Source organism: Rhea americana, unplaced genomic scaffold (assembly GCF_003343005.1).
Source record: "Rhea americana isolate MKP2758 unplaced genomic scaffold, rheAme1 scaffold_249, whole genome shotgun sequence".
Classification (NCBI taxonomy): Eukaryota; Metazoa; Chordata; class Aves; order Rheiformes; family Rheidae; genus Rhea; species Rhea americana.
In genome coordinates, this window is record NW_028186367.1 from 116252 (window position 1) to 137630 (window position 21379).

The 21379-nt window shown below is 49.6% G+C and overlaps 1 protein-coding gene across 12 annotated transcripts in view; it reads right to left on the minus strand.

Moving 5' to 3' along the window:
- Positions 1-4506: 4506 nt before the first annotated feature.
- The window catches only part of MYOCD (myocardin), a 272267-nt gene continuing 255394 nt past the window's right edge, over positions 4507-21379 (minus strand). For 9 of the 12 annotated variants that reach the window (XM_085306853.1, XM_085306844.1, XM_085306851.1 and 6 more), the window contains 8 exons: positions 16615-16790; positions 14839-14964; positions 14054-14328; positions 13540-13693; positions 11306-12259; positions 8986-9099; positions 7843-7900; positions 4507-7175 (listed from right to left, as the gene is read on the minus strand). In XM_085306853.1, coding sequence (XP_085162979.1) covers positions 6607-7175; positions 7843-7900; positions 8986-9099; positions 11306-12259; positions 13540-13693; positions 14054-14328; positions 14839-14964; positions 16615-16790 — 2426 coding nt within the window. In that variant the 3' untranslated portion in view covers positions 4507-6606. The remainder of the gene's footprint in view (positions 7176-7842; positions 7901-8985; positions 9100-11305; positions 12260-13539; positions 13694-14053; positions 14329-14838; positions 14965-16614; positions 16791-21379) is intronic. The other 3 variants (XM_085306845.1, XM_085306849.1, XM_085306848.1) reach the window with 3 other exon arrangements.

Consider the following 21379-nt stretch of genomic DNA (forward strand, 5'->3'; position numbering starts at 1 on the left):
GTTTGCTTAAGTGATCCCTAACATGATCCTCCTTCATCAAGGAAAAGTCTTCCGTTCCCCAGATTTTCTCCCTGGTTGCTGGGGCCTAGGATTTATGAAGGTCAGTCCTACTAGTATAGACTGAGGCAAATAAGGCATTCAGTACTTCAGCCTTTTCTGTGTCCTTTGTCAYGAGGGCCCCTGTCCCATGCAGCAGCAGGCCCACATTTCCACTAGTCTTCCTTTTGCTACTTGTGTACTTACAGAARTTCTTGTTGTTTTCCCTGACATCCCTTGCCAGGGGATACTTGCCTCACAAGCCCACTTGATGGGTAGCTATCTGTTGCAGATTGGTCATACTCTTCTCCAGCCTTAGTGATTGTTGTTAGTGGCAGGGACATGTCCCTCTTTTCCCTCTTCTTTCATTGAGTCAACTGGAAGAGCCTCAGCTTTCTCCTTTGGATCTGTCCTTGCTTCACAATCAAACCACAGGAGAAAGAAGTAACTTCCCAACRGACTACTGCTTTTTCTGTCTTTGGTGTACTATCACATGCCCATCACCTGTTATGGGTCTGCACAGCTTCAATTCGTAATACTTACTTTCATTTTATTTTTAACTTCTCTTTCCTCAGAGTTTTTAAGAATTTACAAAATCATTGCATTTTATGTGAGCAATCATGTAGCCTGACTCCAGGCTTTCCCGTGAATAGCATCTCAGGAAGTGACAGAATCTATTTCAGCATAGCTGTCCCATAAATCAGAACAGCTAAACACGGATCTGAAATCATCTTTTCCGTGTTATAAAGCTATTTACAATTTTAGCACCATTTACTGTGATACCATTTGGGAATGGGTCCAGTGGCCTCAGAACCGTACCCTCTGCAAGACTTCAACTCATAACAACAATTTGTTTTTAATACAGCTGGTATAGTCATTTTACATGTATAGGTACATGTGTGTTTGTTTTATTGTTCTTTATTGTAGAGCAATAACTGAGAATATATATATATATATATATATATAAACATACAGAACACAGAGGAAAATCTGTGCAAGCTTAGACCTGGGTTTTAAAGTCTTTCTTCAGGTGCACGCACAACCTCACAGTCTGAGTGTCTGAGACCCATGAGCATCCATAGGGAGTTTTTTTATTTTCCCTCCACTAACTTAAAGACATGAGTGCTATCTTCTCCTCACTTCCCACCTCTGTTAGGCACATATAAGGCCTCTGCTCCTCTCTATTGCCATTCTTAGCCAGATTAGTCCCTCTCTTTGATGCTGTTTGATACCTAATAAGAAGTATAAATTTCTATTTTATTACTCCCTAGGTCTTCATATTTCTTTTTTATTCCTAGGTTCATCTCTTTCCTTTTATCCAGGTGTTCCCAGTATTTGGGCGCTCTCTGCTTCTGCGGTACACCTCAGAAAGTGTGGCTCCATTTTCCCTCTGTACTACTTCATGCCCTGAACACAGAGCTCTGCTGGCTCCRAAGGCTGCCCTTTATGCATACCGGCAGGGATGAAGCTCTTTTCAAATCTCCAACAAGCACATAACATCCAGAAAATATACTATATTCTGTTATAATTATTATCTGTCTGTGAGGCTCCAAGACCAACTCTGAGGTTTTGATGAGTCTGGGTACTGAATGGACCTAATCACTATGAAAGGGCATGTGCACCATCACCTCTTCCCACATGGAGCAAACTGAGTTGTGCTGTCCATATTTCCACTCATCTTTTGCTTGGTTTCCTTTAGCCTTCAAACTTGTCTTTCCTTTGACTGCCAGACAAAAGTAAATGAAGTACTGAGGCCTCAGTTCACCTCACAAATGCTGCTTAGAAAAAAACCTCCAGCCTCACTGTGACACATGATAAGAATCACAGAAGCTGACATTTTTGACATTGCTTTGAATGTGTGAAGGGGATCAAAAAAAAAGGAATGGCTGTTCTGATGAATGAGAATATAAAGAAACTCCCGAATGTTCCATTACGTCTAAAGCTATGCAAGCACTTCAGCAGTAGGCTGAAGCACACACTCCCTCTTCTGGAAGTAGACAGTGACACTATTGTATTGGAGAATAAAATGAGAGCTGACTATTTGGCTGAAGTTTAGCTGTGCTAACTTTCCCAAAAGTACATGCAGGCTTTGAATGTGGGAAGGGTAAAAGGCCTTAGCATGTACAGAAAGGCCATCTACTCAAACTTGAGTAGATGTACTTACTTGTAGTGTTGTATGTAATGAGTAGATGGTTTTTATGTGCTTTCACGTTTATGCTTTTGAGTGTACACACATGCATGTAGCACAGGTGCTGCACATGTAAATTTGAGGCACATTTGCAGACTGGTTTAGCTCGTTGGCAARTGGACAGTGCTGTCTTAACCAAGAGTAGGTGCGTGGTGGGAGCTGACAGGCAGGCGGGTGGCGGCAAGCCCCGCATCTACCCTGCAGTACTGGCCTTCCCAGCTGGGCTAGCAATGGGGCAGGAGCATGAATGAGGCAAGAAGCTCACAGCAGTACAGCACACCCCATGATGCCTTCTGAATTTAAAGGGGTGCAGATATGAGAGCTATACTGAAAATCCATTTGAAAGAGTGTTTTGTGTGAGCCTAAATTCCTCTTGTTAGACAGCAAACACTTGCTCTGGCTCATTGGCAACAGTAGCCTACTGTGTGCACAGCCAGTTTCTGCTCCATTCCTKCTTTTCTCAAATTTGGTCCATCCTTGACACAAGGTAGCCATCTCAGACAGAAAGACAACAAGAAAATGAGGGGTGAACAGAATCTGGATGCCTCAGTTCTTTCTCTGCTTCTAGAAAAAAAGTTTGCTTTAATGGCTGACCATAGGGCAGTCTTTCCTGTAGCCAGGAGAGAGAGCAGCCTGTGGCTAGAGATGGAGCCTCCCAGTGTTGCAGYAATGATATTCAGTTAGATGATGCATGGGAAGAGGATGTGATCTTGCCTGACGTTCCTCTGCTAGGAGGCTGAGAAGAGACTAAATCATTCTTTAGGATTTAGATGTTTACAGACATCTTTTAATTAAGTAACATGATGGCAAAGGTAGGATCATGCTAAAATTCCTCTCAGCGCATCAGACCGAGTACTGCATAGTTCAGACTTCTCACCTTCTCCAGGTCGTGGAGGAGCTTTGCTGCAGGTATCCTTAGCAAGAATGGGGCTTGAAAGGACCTCAAGAGAGGTCCTGCATCCCTCCCTCTGCCCTCTGTCTGAACTGATCAGATCAAGACTAAGCACCTAGCTCTCCCAGATGATCTTATCCAAACATTCACTAATATTTGCTTAGCACCCTATAAGAATCTTCCTTGCAGTTTAGATCTGTGGCTCCCCATCCTACTCCCCTTGTTGCTTGCCTTTTATAGGTGAGGACTGGCAGCATGTTCTCTCAGCTCTTCTTCTGTAGGTTAAACAGCTCAGCCCTCAATGGTGAGATAGGACAGGTGAACATTCCTATCTGCTAGTATATCTGAAATGATCTTAGCCTAAAACCTATCTTCTTATTCTTTGAGTAATCATAATGTGACTCAGTTCAGGCAGTTTTCATAGTGTCCTTGGTTGCACTGTGTAGTTAAGACATTAACCCCTAAATAGTTGTGCAAATGTCCTGAGAATCTTTTTTAATCAAAGGCACAATGTGATGAATCTGGAAACCTACAGTACTGGATACTGGGGAGAAGGASTCTGGATCTCCCTCATGGTGGGCAGGGCCCTTGTTTTGCTGTTAGGCACTAAAATGCTGAGAAATTTCTGTTTACTCAGGAAGATCAGACAGACCCAGGATTTTCAGAAGTTGCATGTGCAACTTCACGAGCATCTTTTACTTTTCACTGTCAGCCTACAGGAATGACAGTAATGAGAACAAAAAGATTTTTGAGYAGATATTATATGGTTACAGCAAAAGAGTGCAGACATTAGGGGAATCTCACTGAAAATAAATCATACTCTGCTCTGTGGCTGGAAATGTGTCCCTCCTTCCCTCTGCTTCCTTTGTAGGGCCAGTCACATCCAAAACTTTGCTAGATACTGGCGCTTGCAGGACAGAAGGAAACCAACRCACCCATCAAAGCTTTCCAGCCTATATCTCGGCCATTCCTTGCAGGCAAAGAGAGGTCCAGCTCTGGAGAGAGCTCTGCWGTTAGTCTCCAGATGTGCCCCATGGCTGGCAGGCCTACTGCAGCCAGGAGCTTGGCTGCTGGAAAATGTAAAAGTGTTTGGGCAACAGTCCAGATATTGCTGATCACTTCCTTTGAAAAAGATGCTGACCTAGAGAGCAGGATTTGAAAAAGAACAAAGTGAAACCAAAACTAACAGAAGAGAAAGTCTTTAGAAACAGGAGACTCCAGCTAACTTGTTTAGAAATCGTCCAGGAAAAACTGTTGCTTTGAAAGAAAGACTCATGCTCTTGCAGGGATTGTAACTACCTCAGGGAATGGAGTTGAAACCAAATGACTGCAGTTGGAATGGCTGTTGCTGTTGCAGCCAAGTGAAATCAAACAGCAAATCGCGAGCAGATGGAGTGGCAAGACAAAGGGGTTTTTAATAATGAAGGTGTTGCTTGTAACATAGTTTAAAAAAATGTGCTTGCTTACAAGTTTGAAGCTGACAGCATCCCTTTAAATAAGGAAATACATTTGTTGAAAGGAGAAAATTACCTGGAAAGCCCTGTACAATTACGCAGTGTAGCAGCTAACACTACTTTGAATCAAGTGCTATTAATATTCTCCATGAAATGGCTCTAAAAATCTTTCACTTACAAAAAAGAAATTGCTTTAAAAAAACAGCAACCTGTGATTATCTATCCTAGCAGTGCACTGTGACTGTTTGTACAATAGAAATGTGGTGCTTTAAATAGTGACTTAAAAACTACTGCCATGTTCTTTATACAGCATGCAACAACACCATGAACTAGAGACACAGCAAAGACTGCAGAGCTCCTCTGATGGCTCCAGCAGCCCTTTGAGCAAAGCACCCTGCAGGAGCTGCTGACCAGACTGCCTGCAAGCCCCTCATGCTGGACCTCTTCCCCAGCTGCTGCATCTCCAATGTGCTGCCCTTCCAGTAACACAAATATTAAATACACTCAGTCTGTAAATAGTTTAACAATCTTTGTCAGCAACAATATTTACTTTGGCAAAACCAGAATTGCAAAGAAGTAGATGTGTCCGTCAAACAGTCTGCAGCAAGTTCTTTGGTGGAAGCCAAGTGAAGCAAAGGCTCCTTCTCACTAGAGCCTGAGGAAGTATATTGCACAGAGACTTGTAGGAGAAATGCTGGTGACTTCAAACTGAAAACATCACTGTAGGAGAGCATCCATCTGCGTTGGCTTCAGAAGAACAAGCTCCTCTAGGCTCAGTGATTCACAGCTGTTCTCTGGATGGCCTTGCTCTGAGCTGAGAGAACAGTGACGTGGAAGTGTATTCAGAAATGAGGAGAATCTACTAGGAAATAAGGAAGAATGGGGGGGGGGAGGAAGAAGGAATGGGTGCAAAGGAGTGAAGACTACAAAAGCAGATGCTCATACAAACTGTGGCAACACAAAGACCTGCTCGGCCCTGTCCCACATACAGGTAGCTGAGTTGCTATTTCTGGCTCTCCTGGCTCCCAGGTCATGCAGGGTGGCGACGATCCATTGTTCCTTCTAGCCACACTGAGGATGGCCCCTACAAAGCTTTGCATCATTTTCCATATGACTTGCTCCTGAATTTGGGTCAAAACACATTACACATCTTTTTATCTGTACCACGCTTGTGGAGACATGGCAGCTCCATCTAAATGACATTCCCTTCAACACCTGCATCTGCAGCCTGAGCAGCTGCCTACAGCATCCAGACCTCTCTGCTTCAAGGTCACAGGCTTCAGCCTGATTCAGTTCAGACTGCAGCTGGGACTGCTCTCTGGCTTTCACCCCACTGGGCAGTGTGTGCACATTACTAAGTGCCACCATGAACATGACAGGCTCCATCTCTCACCCACCTGGAGCACAGCTATGCAGGGACTAGGGCAACATGGCTTCAAGGCCTTTGGGATAGGAGGAACGAAGCAAGGCAAGGTGAGTCTGCCAGTACAAAGTGTGCTTGTTGCCCTGGGCTGGGCAGAGTGCTTGGACCTCCCTGCTCCTGTACCTCCTGCTGTTAGCATGGCTAGGATGTGCTTTGCAATATTGTCTAAAGGGCTAGCAGGGCAGGAGGGAAGTAAGGAATGGGGTAGCAATGAGCCCTCCTCTGGATGATTTCTGCTGCTTCCCAGGTGAGTTCGCCTCACTCTACAGTTTTGTCATAAGCTGCTCCAGTTCTCATGGGAGTGACTCCTAAAACTGGGGGAAAAAGACAGATGAAACAAAATGGAAGTTCTAGAAAACTGTCAGTCTAGAAAAGTGTTTTTAAAGGCACTTGTATCCTTTGTGAGGATGTGTAGATGGAGGAAAACCAAAGTACCAGAGCTATTGTGCTGTCAATTTGCAGTACCTGGAAATTGGAACAAGTTTATGTGATGGGAAAATGACTCCAGTTTCTCCTGAATGTGACACATTAGTCCTGTAGGTTCTCTGGTGTTGTGGAAACACTGTGCTCGCTGCTGTGGGCATACAGTTTCCTGCTTCCACCACCCTCCCTTTCACCACTGCTGCAGGTGAAGGTCCATGCTGGTGTTTAGATTAAGATCAGTAACATCTAAGAAATCAATGTTGAAGATGCTGGGACCTGCAGGCGTAAGAGAGCCAAAGCCTGTGGCAGAGCTAGGGGGGGTTAGATCCAGCCATTCCATTGTTTCCCATGGAGATTCAGTGAAACTCATTTGTAAACCAGAGCCGTCAGCAGGGGAAGGGGAGAGTTGGGTTTCCATGGGTGAGAGGGGAGTCTGTAAAATCTCCTGGGAGGTGAGCAGTTCATCTGTGGCTTTGCCAGAGAACCCCTCTATCATCCCTTCGAAGTGGGACTCTTCTCCTCCCATCTTCAGCAGGGCAATTTCTCCGACTCTCCCTAGTGGGCTGTGAGCGTTCAGTAAGACTTCAAGGTGAGTGTCGCTGCTGCCTGGACAGTGCTCAAATGAGAGTTGGGCTGAGGACACCTGTTCAAATGGGGCAGATGATTTTGAAAGTGAAGTGCTGGAGTTCCCTGTAGACACTGTTATCTGAGGTACTTTCTGGAGGCAGGAACGATCTTCCTTGGCATTGGCTGGCATTTCTGTTCAACAAACAAAAGGTGGTTGAGGTGCTCAGGCTGTGCTCATTATTCCTGGGCACAGAGGCACTGCCAAGGCCCCTGAGCATCACTCTTGGACAGGGCATGCCTATGGAAACCCACTCCTGAGTCAATGCTTCTCATGTTGCTTACCCTGTGGGAAGCCTGACATATTCCCTTTTTCTGTCCTCTTGACTTCCCCAGGTTTGGACTCAGTCCCCAGGGCATGAGCACTGGCAGCTGTTCACATGGTGATGGACCCATGTGATTGTGTATAGGAGAGGGCACTGGCACCACTTCACACAGGGGAGGGCACTGGCAGCATTGAGAATGGCAGAARACACTGGAGAAGGACACTAGTGGCTCTGCATGGTGGAGGGCACTGGCCTTGTGGCTCTTTCTGAATAATTGGCAATTGGCAGTACACCCAAGACCAGRTCCCTCCACTGAGACAGTGCATGTGCAGGAGTGGGCCTAGGCAGGCTTCCTCACAAGCACAGCAATTCTGTGCTTTTGGACTCGATCTCAGCAACTCCTGGCATAGGGATGGCAAATGAAAGCTGTACTCAACTTGGGCATTTCCACTGGGGCAAACATAGCTGCTGGGCCCCACAGACCTAAGCTCACTTGGAGGGGAAGCGCTGGAGGGGAACAGAGAAGCAGTGCGTACCTCCACTCTCAATCAGCACGTCCAGGAGTTCGTCCATCTGCTGACTTCGTGTCATCTGCTGCAGCAAACGGCAAAGAGGAGAGTAGAGGGCGTTAGGAGGAAGGTCCGTCTGGCCATGAACCAGGTGGGTGGCTCTAGAGCTCACAAATGGCTTCCTCCCATGCATGAAAGATGCCATGCCAACACAGGGCCAGCAGTGGTGTTCAGATGAGCACCACAGGGCCCTGGGACAAAGGCTGTGGATGTGGAGAGCACTCTGCTGTGTTCTCCCCGTTGCTGCAGCTGGGTCTGTGCTCTTTTGCAGGATCCAGCCACCTTAGACTGTTTCTTCCCAGAGCAATTGGACACACAGAATTTCTGGACCTGGCACCCAGCTTTGGCATATGCCTGCTTGCACTCCCTGCAGCTCACTGGGGCAATGCAGTGGCATCATCCTCTTCCTGATCTGAGACTGCAAAGGCTTTTAACAGTCCTATCTGCCAGCTAACATAAGCCAATCTTAATCACTGCCAATGGCATCACTCCACTTTCCTAAAGGCACCATCACAACTGGCACTGAGGCTGTTGACAGACTTTCACTAGAAGTAAGGGGTTCCTGAGTGATGGAGAGAGTCCTCCCCATGGGAGCAGCACTCTAGGATAAGGCTAAGGGAGGCAGATGGTGCAGAGCAGGGCACATAGCTCCTGGGCTAAAGAGAGAAGGTGAAGTTTCCCAGTTACTAGCAATCTGAGATGCCTAAGGGTCTGTTTCTCACAACAGCACCACAAAGAGGAGCTCCCAAAGTCTCTGGACATTTGTGTGGGATGTCAGGCCCCCAGTGTGGGCTGGCACCTTTCACTAGCAGTGAAGACACCACAAATATCATACACAGCATAGTATCTGACTGCTTTGTGGAGGCTATATTTAGCAACTAACACTTCAGGGAAAGCCCATCCCAGGTGACTCCCCTCTCACCCATGGAAATAGGCCTGTCCTAGCCAGAGACCACATAATGGGCTGTAACTCCAAGAGTTGATGGTTATGATAACTGTAAAAGAACAGAACTCTGCCACTACTGTTATGCTCTCTACTACACTTATGCTAACTGTTAAAGAACTCTACAGAGTCCTAGCACTATAGAAAAAAAAAAATCATGCAGTTACCTGCTTCACTGCATCCTCATAGGGTGGAGGCTGCTTTACCTCTGAGAGGGCTGGGCTTGACTTACAAAAACTTGGGGATGGAATAGAAAACTTTTGACCTGCCTGCGTAGCCATCTGCGTGGGGGAAATATAGGGAAATTGAATCAATGCACAGGGAAAAGATTATGTTCCTTTTGGCACTGTCAAAGGCCCAGTTCTCTCTTTCACACCAATTGAAACCAGAGTGACTCAGGAGAAATGATTGATGTTATAGGTTAAAGTAGATGAAATAGGGCATGTGCCAGGCCTCTGGGCAGGAGACAGGTAGGTAAACTAGGGCCTTTAGGTTAGTTCTGAGGAAACTAGTGAGGTCCAGGGCCAGGTTGACCTCTGGTCATTGTCTGAGATCTGACCATAGGCATGATCCCTCACAGTAGACTGGTGCTCAGTTCAGCTGTGAATAGGCAGAGTAAGATGGAGGGCAGAAACCCCCTGGTGACAGTCAGCTGCACTTTGTCAGCAACACAATGCTCTCCCAGCTGCAAACTGCTGCCCAGTAACTTTCACCAAAGGAGGGGTCCTGAGCCCCCACATAAGTGACCTTCACTCTGGGGAGCCCCTCATGGGCAGCTGAGAAAAGCCCAAGATAGTTCTTGTCACAGTCAGRATGTGCTGCAGGATAGAGAGAGCCAATCCCCTATGCATGCCCCTTTCACTCCGGCAATAAGGAAGGACCTAGCAGACCCCTTGAAGTGTTGCATCTCACAGCTGGTGCCCTCTCATTATGGTCCAGCTCTTCAGAGCTGCCTCACTGCCTCTCTCAGTATCACCCCCACAGCACTGCACCCCACTGTTTAGCCCACTGAGAGTATTGTGCCCAGCTGCCTGTCTCATCTATAKCACTATACCCTGAATGACTTAGAGGCAACTGTTCATCCCACCTTCTCTCTCTCTCCTGTGGCACTGTACTCCACTGCCCAGCACACCACTGCACACTGCTCAACATCTTAACTGTGGGAATGCATTTCATGAACTGTCTTGCTCGAGTATTGGGTGTTTTGCAGGGTGCTGTGCAGCTACTGTGTACTCAGTGCATACTTGTTGCACATCTCCTATGAATGCAGTGTGAATGCTCTGTGAATGCAGTGTATGCCTTGCACCACTGAGAGTGTGGTGTGCTTTACGTGTTGTGTGATGAGTTCTCCTGCTGCCTGAGAAACTCTGGTAGGATGGATACATGACATTGGGAGGAAATGGGGCTTCCAACAGCAGCACCTTGTGCTGCTCATCCTGAGGTTGCTTTTGCGTATCTGCCAGGTGTGCCCCCTCCCAGTTTTCATAACAGTCCAGTGGGCTGAGTAAGGAGTGGTGGATGCTGAAGGGACAACTCTCTGCTGCTAAGTTGATGGTGTGCGGTAGTGYCACAAGCTCTCCTATGACTGCACATCTCAATGGCAAGTCTGCTCTGTTTTCTCAATAAAAGGCTTCTTAAATGACTAGGGTAATTGCACTCCTTCAATCCAGTGGTCAGAATCCCTCTAACACTGCCAGGAGCAGCAATGGTTCAGCAAGATGCTGAAAAGCCCTATACCACTGTAAAAGGGCTCTTCAGGGGCATAGGGAGCTGCGCTGGGGCACTGTAGGGCTGAGGGAGTTATGCCAGGGCTTTCTCAGGGTAGYGGGAGGTGTGCCAGGGCCTCCCCCTGAGAGGAAATGGAGCTGGGCTAGGACTCTTTTGGGCAGAGGGAGCTATGTCAGCTCTCCCCAGAACAGAGAGCTGTGTCAGATCCCTCCASGGCAGAGGTAGCTGTGCCAGGACTCCCCCAGAGCAGAAAGAGCTGTGCCAGTGCTCGCCCAGGGGCAGGGAGAGCTGTGCCAGGACCCCCAGAGAAGAAAGAAACTGTGCCAGGGTTCCCCCAAGGGCACAGGGAGCTGTGCTAATGCTTGCCCAGGGTACGGAGAGCTGTCCTGGGATCCTTTGGGAAAGAGGAAGCAATGCCAAGGCTCCTCCAGGGCAGAAGGAGCTGTGCCATGGCTCTATGGGGCAGAAGGAGCTGTATTGTGGCTCCCCCCAACCCCCCAGGGCAACTGGCTGCGGTGGCAGCAGAGTTTCCCAGGAGATGCCCTGGAGATGGATAATGGATTGGCACTGCATGGTCCATTTCAGCTATTCTCTACCTTTCCAGGTAGCCCCAGATGCTTCCACAAACCCTTGGATGCCCATCCTGGAATCCAGCAGTATCAGTCTGATAGGAAACCTCAGACAGGGAGGTTTGACTAAATGCCCACGAACACAACCACATTCACCACCGAGATGCCAGCTGAGACACTCTCCACTTACCGATGCTGTGCGAAGGCAATTGTTGGTCTGCGGGGACCCGCTGCGCCCTTCTGCCTGTGAGCTGGGGGATACTGAGAGGAGATAATGGCTGTTAGGGGATGGAGGCAGGCTGATGTGCTGTGGGCTTTTTGCAGCCCCGAGCGGAGAGTGCTGGGGAGAGCACTGCGGGCTAAGGAATGTCGAGGAGGTGATGGTGCTCTGGCCTGCAGGCTCTAAGCAGTGGTTATTTACAATGTGAGGCAGCTGCGGCACCCCACAGTTACTTAACTTATCCGAGCTGCTAGCTTGGCCTTTCAAGGCAGTTTGTTTGGATGCAAAAGGGCAGCTGGACACTGTGTTTTCTTGCTTGATGGGGACCCCAAAGAAATGCTGAGTGGACTGTTGTTTCTCCTCAAGGCCATTGCTTCTCTTCCGTTTCTGGAGCTGCATCCGTAGCTCTTCAACCTGCCTCTGCTCTTGCTGCAGCTTCCACGTCAGTTCATTGATAACCTTCTGCTTCTCCACTAGCATCTTGTCTTTCTCTGTGTCAATCCCTTCCAGCTCCAGCTGGATGCTCCCTCCATTCATGCTGCTCATGAGGCTTTCTTCAGTGCTGCCATGAACTGGTGATGGCTGCAGACCAAACTGTGGGGAAGACATGGGCCCATCGTTGAATGTGTCTGGCAAAGAGCCACTCACAGAGAGGTCAGAGGAGGCTGGGGAGATGGGTGGGGTGGAGCTGGTGCTGCCAAAGTGGTAGAAACCGTTCGATAACATGCTCGTAGAGGACTGTGACTGGTAATTTGACAAGGTGCTTGTTGGAGTGACTGGGAAGGTGACAGTTGTTATCTCACTGAAGTTTGGCACTGMACTGTTGCTGCACTCTTGGAAGGGCCGCAGCCGTTCCATTAAGGCTGTTTTTGTACCAGACACAGGCAGGCCTCTTATTCGCAGCTGCTGTCTCAGTTCTGACACCTAGAAGGAAAGTCACCGATAATCATTCCTAATGCCTCCCCTCATAGAAGAGCCCACAGGTTGCTACCAGACATTTCTAACAAGGAATCTCAGATCACAGGGGTTTCTAGCCTCCTGCTTTAAAACTCTGATTCCACAGAGGCTCACTGTCTCACCTGCAGTTGCTGGAGCCATTGTGCACAGCACTGRCATCCTTCAGGATCCTGAGCTTTCCTAACAGAAAAACCACATTTCTTCTTCCAGCAATTGTGACTGCACTCCATGAATGAGCAGCAGTCCTCAGGCCATGGAGGTAACCCTTGACTCACCTTCTAGTAGCTTCAATGAAAGCCAAGGAATTTCATACAGTCCAGGAACTAGCTGATGGTATTTTTTAGTTCAGAGAACACGAACACTTCATACCTGTGGAGCCTAGATACTACAGGTTGAAGCATCTGTGCCAGGTTCAGAAATCTGAGCCAGGGTATCACCATGGCCAAGTTCATGTTATTTCTACCTCATGCTATTTTCTCTCTCTAACAATGAGTATTTCACCCAGGCCTCTGCTCCTAAAAGGGCCCAGCTTTGGCCTTCCTCATGGCTAAGGCTCTATTAACAAAGTACAAAAGAATTGTTGATATGAACGATTCTTCCTTGTGCCCTGCTTGTCCTACCCATATGAAAGAYTTAGACAGTATCCAAGTCAGCACACATAGCTACAGATTCATAGGGTATCTATCTGCTTTCGCAGAGAGCTGAGCTGGCCTGGCTGCTGCTGGCAGAGCAGCTGAAGCGACATAGACTTAGCATCAGCTGAAAACAGCCACAGAGAAGCTGAGTCATTTGTTGAGTGTCTAGGCCATGCTCATCTCCTAGCTTCTCGCTGGTCTGCTAGAAGCATCCATGATGGCCATCATAAAACTAGAGCAGGTATGGAAACATGAACTGCAAGAGCAGCAGCATAGATCTTTCTACAGCCTCAACCTCATGCCCTCGCCTGCAGCCCTCTCAAGAGTTACGCTTTAGGATTTGCTGATATCTGCCTTGGAGCAAAGCACCCATGCAACACCTGCAGAGAAGCAGTCTCATGTTTTCAATTAACACTACATTGACTGATTCTTGACCCAGTGTTACTTTAATCCTGGATCTGCATGCAGTACAGTGGCTCTGGTTTGCTGATCCATAACACGTGATCATTCCCAGCCAGTTCAGCCTGCAGCACTACACTACATGCTTAGAAGACAGCAAGGCACATTCAGGTCGTAAGACACTGCTCTTGTTGTGACAAAGTTTGCACTCACTTTCAGATCATCCAGGTTAGATGGCAGAGGGCCTGGCTTGACAGATGAGACACAAGTCTGGCCTGAAAACGTGGTTTTTACAGGAGAAAGAGGGGTGTTGTTGACGGAAGTTGATGAAGAGTTTGAACTTTTGCCCATTTGCTCATTTGATTGCCTGAAACAAGAAAGAAAATGTGATGTAACTTGTCTGTCCCCTGAGGTCTCTGTACACAGTGCCATATACCACCTCTCTGCTTCCCTGGGCCTACCATCCTATATGAGACCTGAAGGACTGCCAACCCCAAGAAGTACCAGTCTGGACTGTGARGAGATCATTGGGAATCTACCAGCAGGTCACAGATACCCCAATCACAGCCCAAAGGCAGATGGCTTTGCAAGAGGCTATATTGTGTTTCCAGGCCTTCATGTTTCACTTGTATGTGTCTGTCCTCCTTGCCCTGGCACAAATGGGCATAGACGTGGAAAGGAAACCTGGAGGGAGACTAAATCCTGCTATTGACACACTGCCACTCACTTTAGTTGGGCTTGGTGCATCCCTGGGTAGCTGAAGTGCTGCTGCTGCTGCTGCTGCTGCTGTTGCTGCTGCTGCTGCTGCTGGCTGAGAATCTGGAGCTGCAGGAAGAGCTGCTGCTGCTGGAGGAGTCTGGCATATGCAGAGTCCATGGGTGGAGGGGACTTCTCTGCCTTCTGGTCTGGAGGGATGTACTGGTGATATTTCAGCTTCTTCACCTTGGGCTTGGTGTCCTTGGGCTTTTTGTGACGGTTCTTGCTGTCGCTGGACGATTTGGACTGTTGGTCCAAGTAGAAAAGGAATTAGCTAGGAGAAGAGCTCTCATCACTCCCTTGGAAACTCAGAGGCCTGGGACAGAGCGCAGGCAGATTCCTGCAGGCACCCTGACAATGCAGCTCTAAGCACGCTGAGCCTGTACTTGGGAGAATTTCCCAGTCTCATCCCAGCTGTGCTGAATGACAACAAGAAACCAAGAATGATGTGCCTTGCTTTAAGCCCCATTGCCTTTTGTCTCCTTCTGCTTCTAGGCCCAGGGGATGTTTTTAATGCAGGACCTGAACAATTTTCTCTCATAGGGTGCAATGTTATACCTTTATACAATTACAAAATGAGGTCAACTTGCAACATGTGATGGTGAGCTTTGTCTCCCTACTTTCCAGGCTTTAAAGGCCCAACCTCCAAAACTGCCAGTTGTGTGAGGTGTGATGTGCTAGTAGTTCAGGCTTGGATCCAGTCATATACCCTGGGCTTCTTCCCCTTCTCAAAGACCCTGGACATACAGATRTTACCTTCACCACGGAGGGCACGGGGAGCGGTGGGCTGTCCTGCCCCAGTGCCTGCTTGGGGCTGTCGCACTGGTTGCTCTGCCCAGAGGCCAGGTCAGGTGTGTTGCTGTCAGCGCCGTGGTGGTGATCCTGGAATGGAAAGGTAAGTTGTGGTATGTGAGACAGGACATGGACAGCAGCAGCAGGCAGGCCAGCCAGGGCAGCCCCCTCCCACAGCTGCGCTCCCCTCCCAGCCTTGCACATGGTCTCTGCAGAGCCAGCATCTCTCCAGCCCCAGCCTCCACTCTGGCAGCCACAGGGGGCTGAGCAGCGACAGCACTAGGTGGGGGCTGAGAGAGGACGGGCACAGTGAACACACTGCCCGCTCCAAGAGGCCTTCTCAGGTAGGCCCTGGCCACCATCAGCGTCACAGTGAGCTTATCTTGCACTTGTGGGCAGTGTTGCATGCATGTCTGCAGCTCTTCCAGAGCTGGTGCAACTCCCCGGGTGTCCCACCTGGCCCCTTGCTGCAGAGACCCCTTTGCAAAAAGCAAAAGACGGCAAGCTCAGAGACGGCGAGCAATCGTGTCCCGTTCCGGGGGAAAGGACTGCCCAGGCACCCCTGGCTCACTGCAAACTTACTGGAAGTGTCTGTTTTCCCGAATGGGGCACCCAGCATGCCATTCCCCCTCCCACATCTAGTCCAGTTCCCCCAGTCCACCTCAGTGCCCCTAATCCCRTATCCCCAATCCCTCAGTCCTTCCCCAGTCCCGTAAATCTATCACAGTGCCCCAGTCCATCCCAGGTACCCTCTAGGTCATCCCCCACCCAGTATCCCCCAGTCCATCCCATTTCCAGGCCATCCCAGGCTCCCCAGTATCCCCCAGTTTACCCCCAGGCCTCCCCCCTCCCCGGGCGCCCTCCCTCTGCCTGTGCCCGCAGCGGCTGCAGCGCCCGCGCGGGTCGGCAGGGGGCGCCGCGGGGGCCGTGACGGCGGCCGGGCCGGGCCGGGGCCGGGGCCGGGCGGGGAGAACCCAGCCGCGCCCCTGCGCCCCGGGCCTGGGCCTGGGCCTGGGCCTGTCGCCGCCCGCTCCGCCGGCGCCCTGTCGCCGCGGCGCCCCGGCCCCCTGCGGGGAGCTGCGCGCTCCGCCGCGTTCCCCGGAGCGAGGAGCCGAGGAGCCGGTGCTCGGCGGCTGTGAATGCCGCCGGCGCGAGGGTGGGCGCCGAAGCCTGTGGTGCAAGCGCGGAGGGCTGTAGAAGCGCCTGCGCCCAGAGAAGCTCYGCTTGCAGCAGAGCCTGCCTCAGGCCCTGTCTGAAGGCCTTCAGGAAATTCAGGACTTATTCAGGAAATAGGTCAAAATTCTGCACGACGCGGGTAGGCGTCTGCCRGCTGGACGGAGGAGTCAGCAGAGGGGCCGCTGGTCACGGGTGTGCTGCGGCGCGGCCCTGATGCCGAGGGTGGCTGCCACACTGTTCGGTCTGCGTTCGTCTCCCTGCCTCTCAGGCCCTGCTCTCTCTGAGGGTGCAAACTTGCCTGGATGGTGGTGGAGGGGGAGAAAACGCATTGTCCCCCAGCCTCCAGGACACGAAGAACCTCTGCAGCCCCCAAGTGAAGCACACATCCTGGGGAGGTTGGGGACTGGGGGGTACTGAGGCCCCAACAGGTCTCAGAGGTGAGTGTGCTTGGGCTAAGGGTTCCTGCCTGTACGTCCTTGCATGTCATTGCTTCCTGGAACAGAAGGAGTGGGCCTCCCAAGCCGCCTGAGACCTGCCATGCCTTGTCAGGCTGGCTTCACTTACCTGTGGTGTTCCCGAGGTGGCAGAAGAAGCTTGTTCTGAGGGTTTGGTGCCTGCTGATGATTCTGTGGAGCCCTGAGAGTCCTCACTCCTGGCCTGCTCTGGGGACAGGCCATCATTGCTGCTGTCCTCCTCRAATGCAAATGCATCGGATGACTTGGAGAAGTTCACCTGGGTACCTAACAGGCAAGACAAAGATGATGTAGACCTGTCAGAGACATCCCCAGCTGTACCTGTCTGCCAGCATTTCCCAGGGGCATGACCTATCCCTTCCTCCTAGCTGCGGGGCTCAGCTACCCCAGCTGAAGGGGTATTGGGACTCACTGTCAGGAACAAGCCCATTGGGAGTTAGCCTATCCCCAGCAAGAGGGCTGAGGTGATCAGAAGGCAGCATGGAGAGTGCTCAGATCAGAGGGAAACCACAGTCTATGCTGTGGCCTGAGCCTTGAGAACCAATTCTGTTTCTTAGGTGTCTAGCTTCTCTATGTCTTGGTGCAGGATGAGGGCTTGGCAGGATGAGGGTTCAAATGCCTCAGCCAAGCCTGATCACACACAGGGGATGGCCTCAGTGCGGTGTGACATAGGAGGAACACAGAATCATAGAATCACAGAATCAGTAAGGTTGGAAAGGACCTCTGGAGATCATCTAGTCCAACCTCCATGCTCAAGCAAGGTCATCTAGAGCATGTTAGGGTTGCATCCATGCGGGCCTTGAATATCTCCAGAGAAGGAGACTCCACAACTTCTCTGGGCAACCTGGTCCAGTGCTCTGTCACTCTCACAGTGAAGAAATTCCCCCTCAYGTTCAGGTGGAACTTCCTGTGGTTCATGCCATCATGTGGCATGCCCCCATGGCTGAATGAGCAAAGCCAGTGGGAGAAAGGAGAAGGCATCATCTCCTGGCCCTTGCTCTGGACAATTTAACTCAAGAAACAGAGAAAAGAGAGGTCTGAGGTGCTTGGCCTATCAGGGGTAGGAGACATTTCTCAGACACATCAGAGTAGTGCAGGAGCAGCTCTGCTGTCCTGTCCTGCAAGACAGAAGTGGAAAGAGTGACAGTAGAATGGATCCTCCCATCAGCTGAGCATTGCAGTCACAGACTCCACTACTCACAGGCCTCTGTCCTTAGCAGAAGAATTGAGGTTGAAATCCGTATGGAGAGTGACCCATCCTTTCATGGCTGAGGAGACAATGTCTGAGTGGACCTGGCTGCAGCTAAACAGAGTTTTCCAGGTCCTGTGTCTGTCAACAAGCTTCACCCCCATAAAATGTTTCAGATCACTACCATCATCTGCTAACTGCCAGTAAGGCCTGCCCCAGGCATTGCTTCTCCCCTCTGCAAGGCTGCCAGCACAGTATCTCCTAGTCAGATGGCAAGAGCTCTTGACCCCAGGCTTGTACTGATAAATAAAGTGCTGAAAAAGAAAAGCTCATGTGAACTTTGGGAAGACTGCAGGTGGGGGTGGAGGAAGGAACAGTGTAGCTGTGCTCATAATCTCCTCCTGCTCACATCTGGCGTTTGTCAGGCAACTTGGCACTCTGATAACGAGGTGACAAATGGGGAAATAGGAAGGGCCTGGGGACAAGCTTCCACACATTTGTGCTGCTGGCTTAGCAATATGCACCTTCTCACTGACACATACACTTATGCTCTGACCTCTCTTCCTATCTGAGAGATAGAGGTTATCTCTACTTACTCTGGCTCATGGTGCCAGGATGGCACCTGAGGAAGCAGAAAGCCCTGGCTCCCCTCCCCATGCCCACTCTGTGAGCTGCTACCCAGCCACCTTGAGCTAGACCCCTGTGGATGGCAAGCTCACCTCCCACAAGGTTGTGTTGTGAGGAGATCCTGAAGAACCAACAGTTACTGGCATCCAAACACAGTATGGCTTTTCATCCCTGTCCTCATCCTGAACTCTGCAGGTGTCACCAGTACCATCCCAGCACTAGTCTCCTCAAGGACCCTTGTGTTCAGGAGTACCTGCTCTGTCTGCTTGGTAGGGAAACCCAAATGGCCCAATAACACTCTGCCCATGGCAACTCTGGGGCATGCAGGCATGGGAATATGAGAGTAACTGTGTCCTGTAGAGCTCCTYTCTCCTCCTGGTTGCCAGGCCTGGGGTTTCTCAGAGGTGCCCAGCTATAGGGCCTGCCTCCTCTCTCCTACAATTGCTGTCAAACATAATACTTAGGTTGGGCTTTCCCTGAGGAAATGTAAAGCTGWATGGCCCTTGCTGGGAGTGGTCTCCCACCTGGTAGAAACCGACTTCTCTCATGTCTGAAGAAAAGTGAGGGCATCCTCTCTAAGGTATAATCACACTGGGCAAGGAGGACTTGTGGGCCTGTGAAGCTCCCAAGGGCAGAAGAGGGTTTTAATCAGCACAGAGGAGTTTTAGGAAGCACAGTGCCAATTCTCAGCCTCTGGCACTTCAGTTCTGCTTGCCTCATCTCTGGAGGTGCAGTGTTGAGTCCTAACTCTGCCACCATAATAGTCTAGGCCCAGTGAGCTGGCATTTAAGAGCAATGTGATGAGAGAGAAGACACACCAAAGCAGGGAACCCAAGGGACCTTCAGGACACAGTGGCAGCCCAGAGCATGTCAGGAATGTGCTGCATCCTGCTTCTTGATACCAGGGGTCTGTGTGGAGTGGGGAATACTAGCCTTATCTGTTCTTCTCTTGTCCAGCCTGGGGCTGACCATATTCTTTCATGATCCCATGTCTTTGCTGTAATCTTAGGCAGAAYGGTGTTTGCTCAGGGCTGTTTCTAATGCACTGGGTATTGTCCTCTCAAGCATCTTGGACAAAGTGATGACAAGGACCTGGTAAAAAAGGGCTCTTATATCACTGCTCAGCTATGCAGGGCACTGGCAGCCTCCTGTCACTGGGACGTTAGGGCTTTCAATTGGGGTCTGGCACTTTCTGCTCACCCTGCCGGAGGTGATTAGAGGAACACGTCAGCTGAACTTTCCACTGTATAAACAATTGAGATTCCAAAGTTAAAGTAAAATGATTTTAAACCCTGTCATCTTTCTGGTATTGCAAAAACAAAAGGCTTAAAGTTCAGAAGTGCCAGTGCTCATCTCTGCTCTGTGTTCAATTTGCCGCCTCAAACTGTGAGTGCTACAAAGTGCCTCTCACTCAGAAAGTCAATTCAAGGATCCTTCAGTTTGAGACTTTCTACTGCAGAAACCTGAAGTCTGAGATTATGATCCTGGTGCAGGTGCACTCCTCATGGCACCCAGCAATACAAAATAGCTGCACTGCAATAATTTCATCTGAAATGAGTCAAAACTGGCTTATAGGACACATTTTTTCCCCAGCAATATATTAGAAGGTCATTGTGAAAGAGAGAAATTTCAAAATTAAGCAAATTCTTTTAAGTTAGACTTTTTAACAATTTAGTCCTGTAAATCTCTATTTATCACAAGCTCCTGACAAGGCAGCTGGACAGAAACTCATGTTCAAACTTCAAACACAGTTGCCCAGCCTCCAAGCCTCAGCTGCAGTGGATAAAGTCTTGCTCAGACTGCTTTGAATGTTTATAAAGGGGGGATTTTTTGATGTTTTTTTCACTCTTCTCTCCTTCAATAAGTGTCTGAGGAGATTTTGCTTGAACTCTCCTTAAAAATTCCTCTTCAGGCAGAGTCCTGGAACATTTCACCTTCAAAGGCAAGAGCTGCAAAACAGTGAGCATAGAGTGGCTCAAGAACCAGACTAAAGAAACCGCTGTATGTACTCTGCGTGCACTTTACAGCAGGAAAACAAAGAGCAGGAACAATTGCGGGACAAGAAAGGGGTATCTGAGCCTGGAATATTTCATGTCACATATGTTCGTTTCTGAGATGAAAYGCAAGTCAAAGTGCTTCCTGTTTCAATTCCTATTTTCTGCATCATTCTAATAGTTCAAAGAATGCCTCTTGTTCCAGAGCCCTGCCACTGTCCTCAGCTTGTTCCAAGTCCCCAGATGGACAYTCAGTGCCTAATTGTGCCAGTGGAAATAATTCAGTGAAGTTAAGAACCAGGAGCAACTGAGTGAGGAGCTCCCAGTGAGCAGAGCGGTTCTTAGTGCCCGACTTGAGTCCCAAGAGCTGATTTGAACATGCTGAGGTGGACTCAGGCTTCAAAAATGTAGGCTGCTGGACTGACACTGCAGGATGCTGCTGACTTTTTCACTCCTCTCTCTGGTTTTGGATCTCCCTGTCTCAGCACTGGGCCCTGGGGGGGAATCTGAGTCACCTTTTTGCTTCGTGTCAGCTCCTGCACTGGCCTCTCTGCAGCAGCATAAAGCAAAACTGCAGGAGATTCTGCCTCCCTCAATAAGCTGGCAGATAGTTGGTGGAGAAGGCTTAGCTAAACAAACTAGATGACTGGCAGAGCACAAGCGCAAGAATCCAGGCCTGCCCAGCAACCATGCGTGGGCATCCAAGCCTTCTCCCATGTGAGATACTGGAGGGAATGTCCTTTCTCCAGTAATACTGTTTATGTGTTCAAAACTTTGGGAAGGGAGGGGTATAAGAAAGGAGGTATTCCCTCTGAGATGTGGCTGAAAAATCATGCATGTGTCCATGGTCATTGCACTGAGAAGATGGAAGCTCCCTTTTCATAGGCCCAGATAAGATAACACAGGCTTCACTGGTGTGGGCTGCTTACTGTGAAAATAATAAGATCTAAGTAACATGCAGTTGCCGCTCTTAATTCTACGTTGGCCACTTCCTGCAGTCTTTGCTGTRCATTCTCATAACCTTGCTAGCCCATGCCCTGTGCACA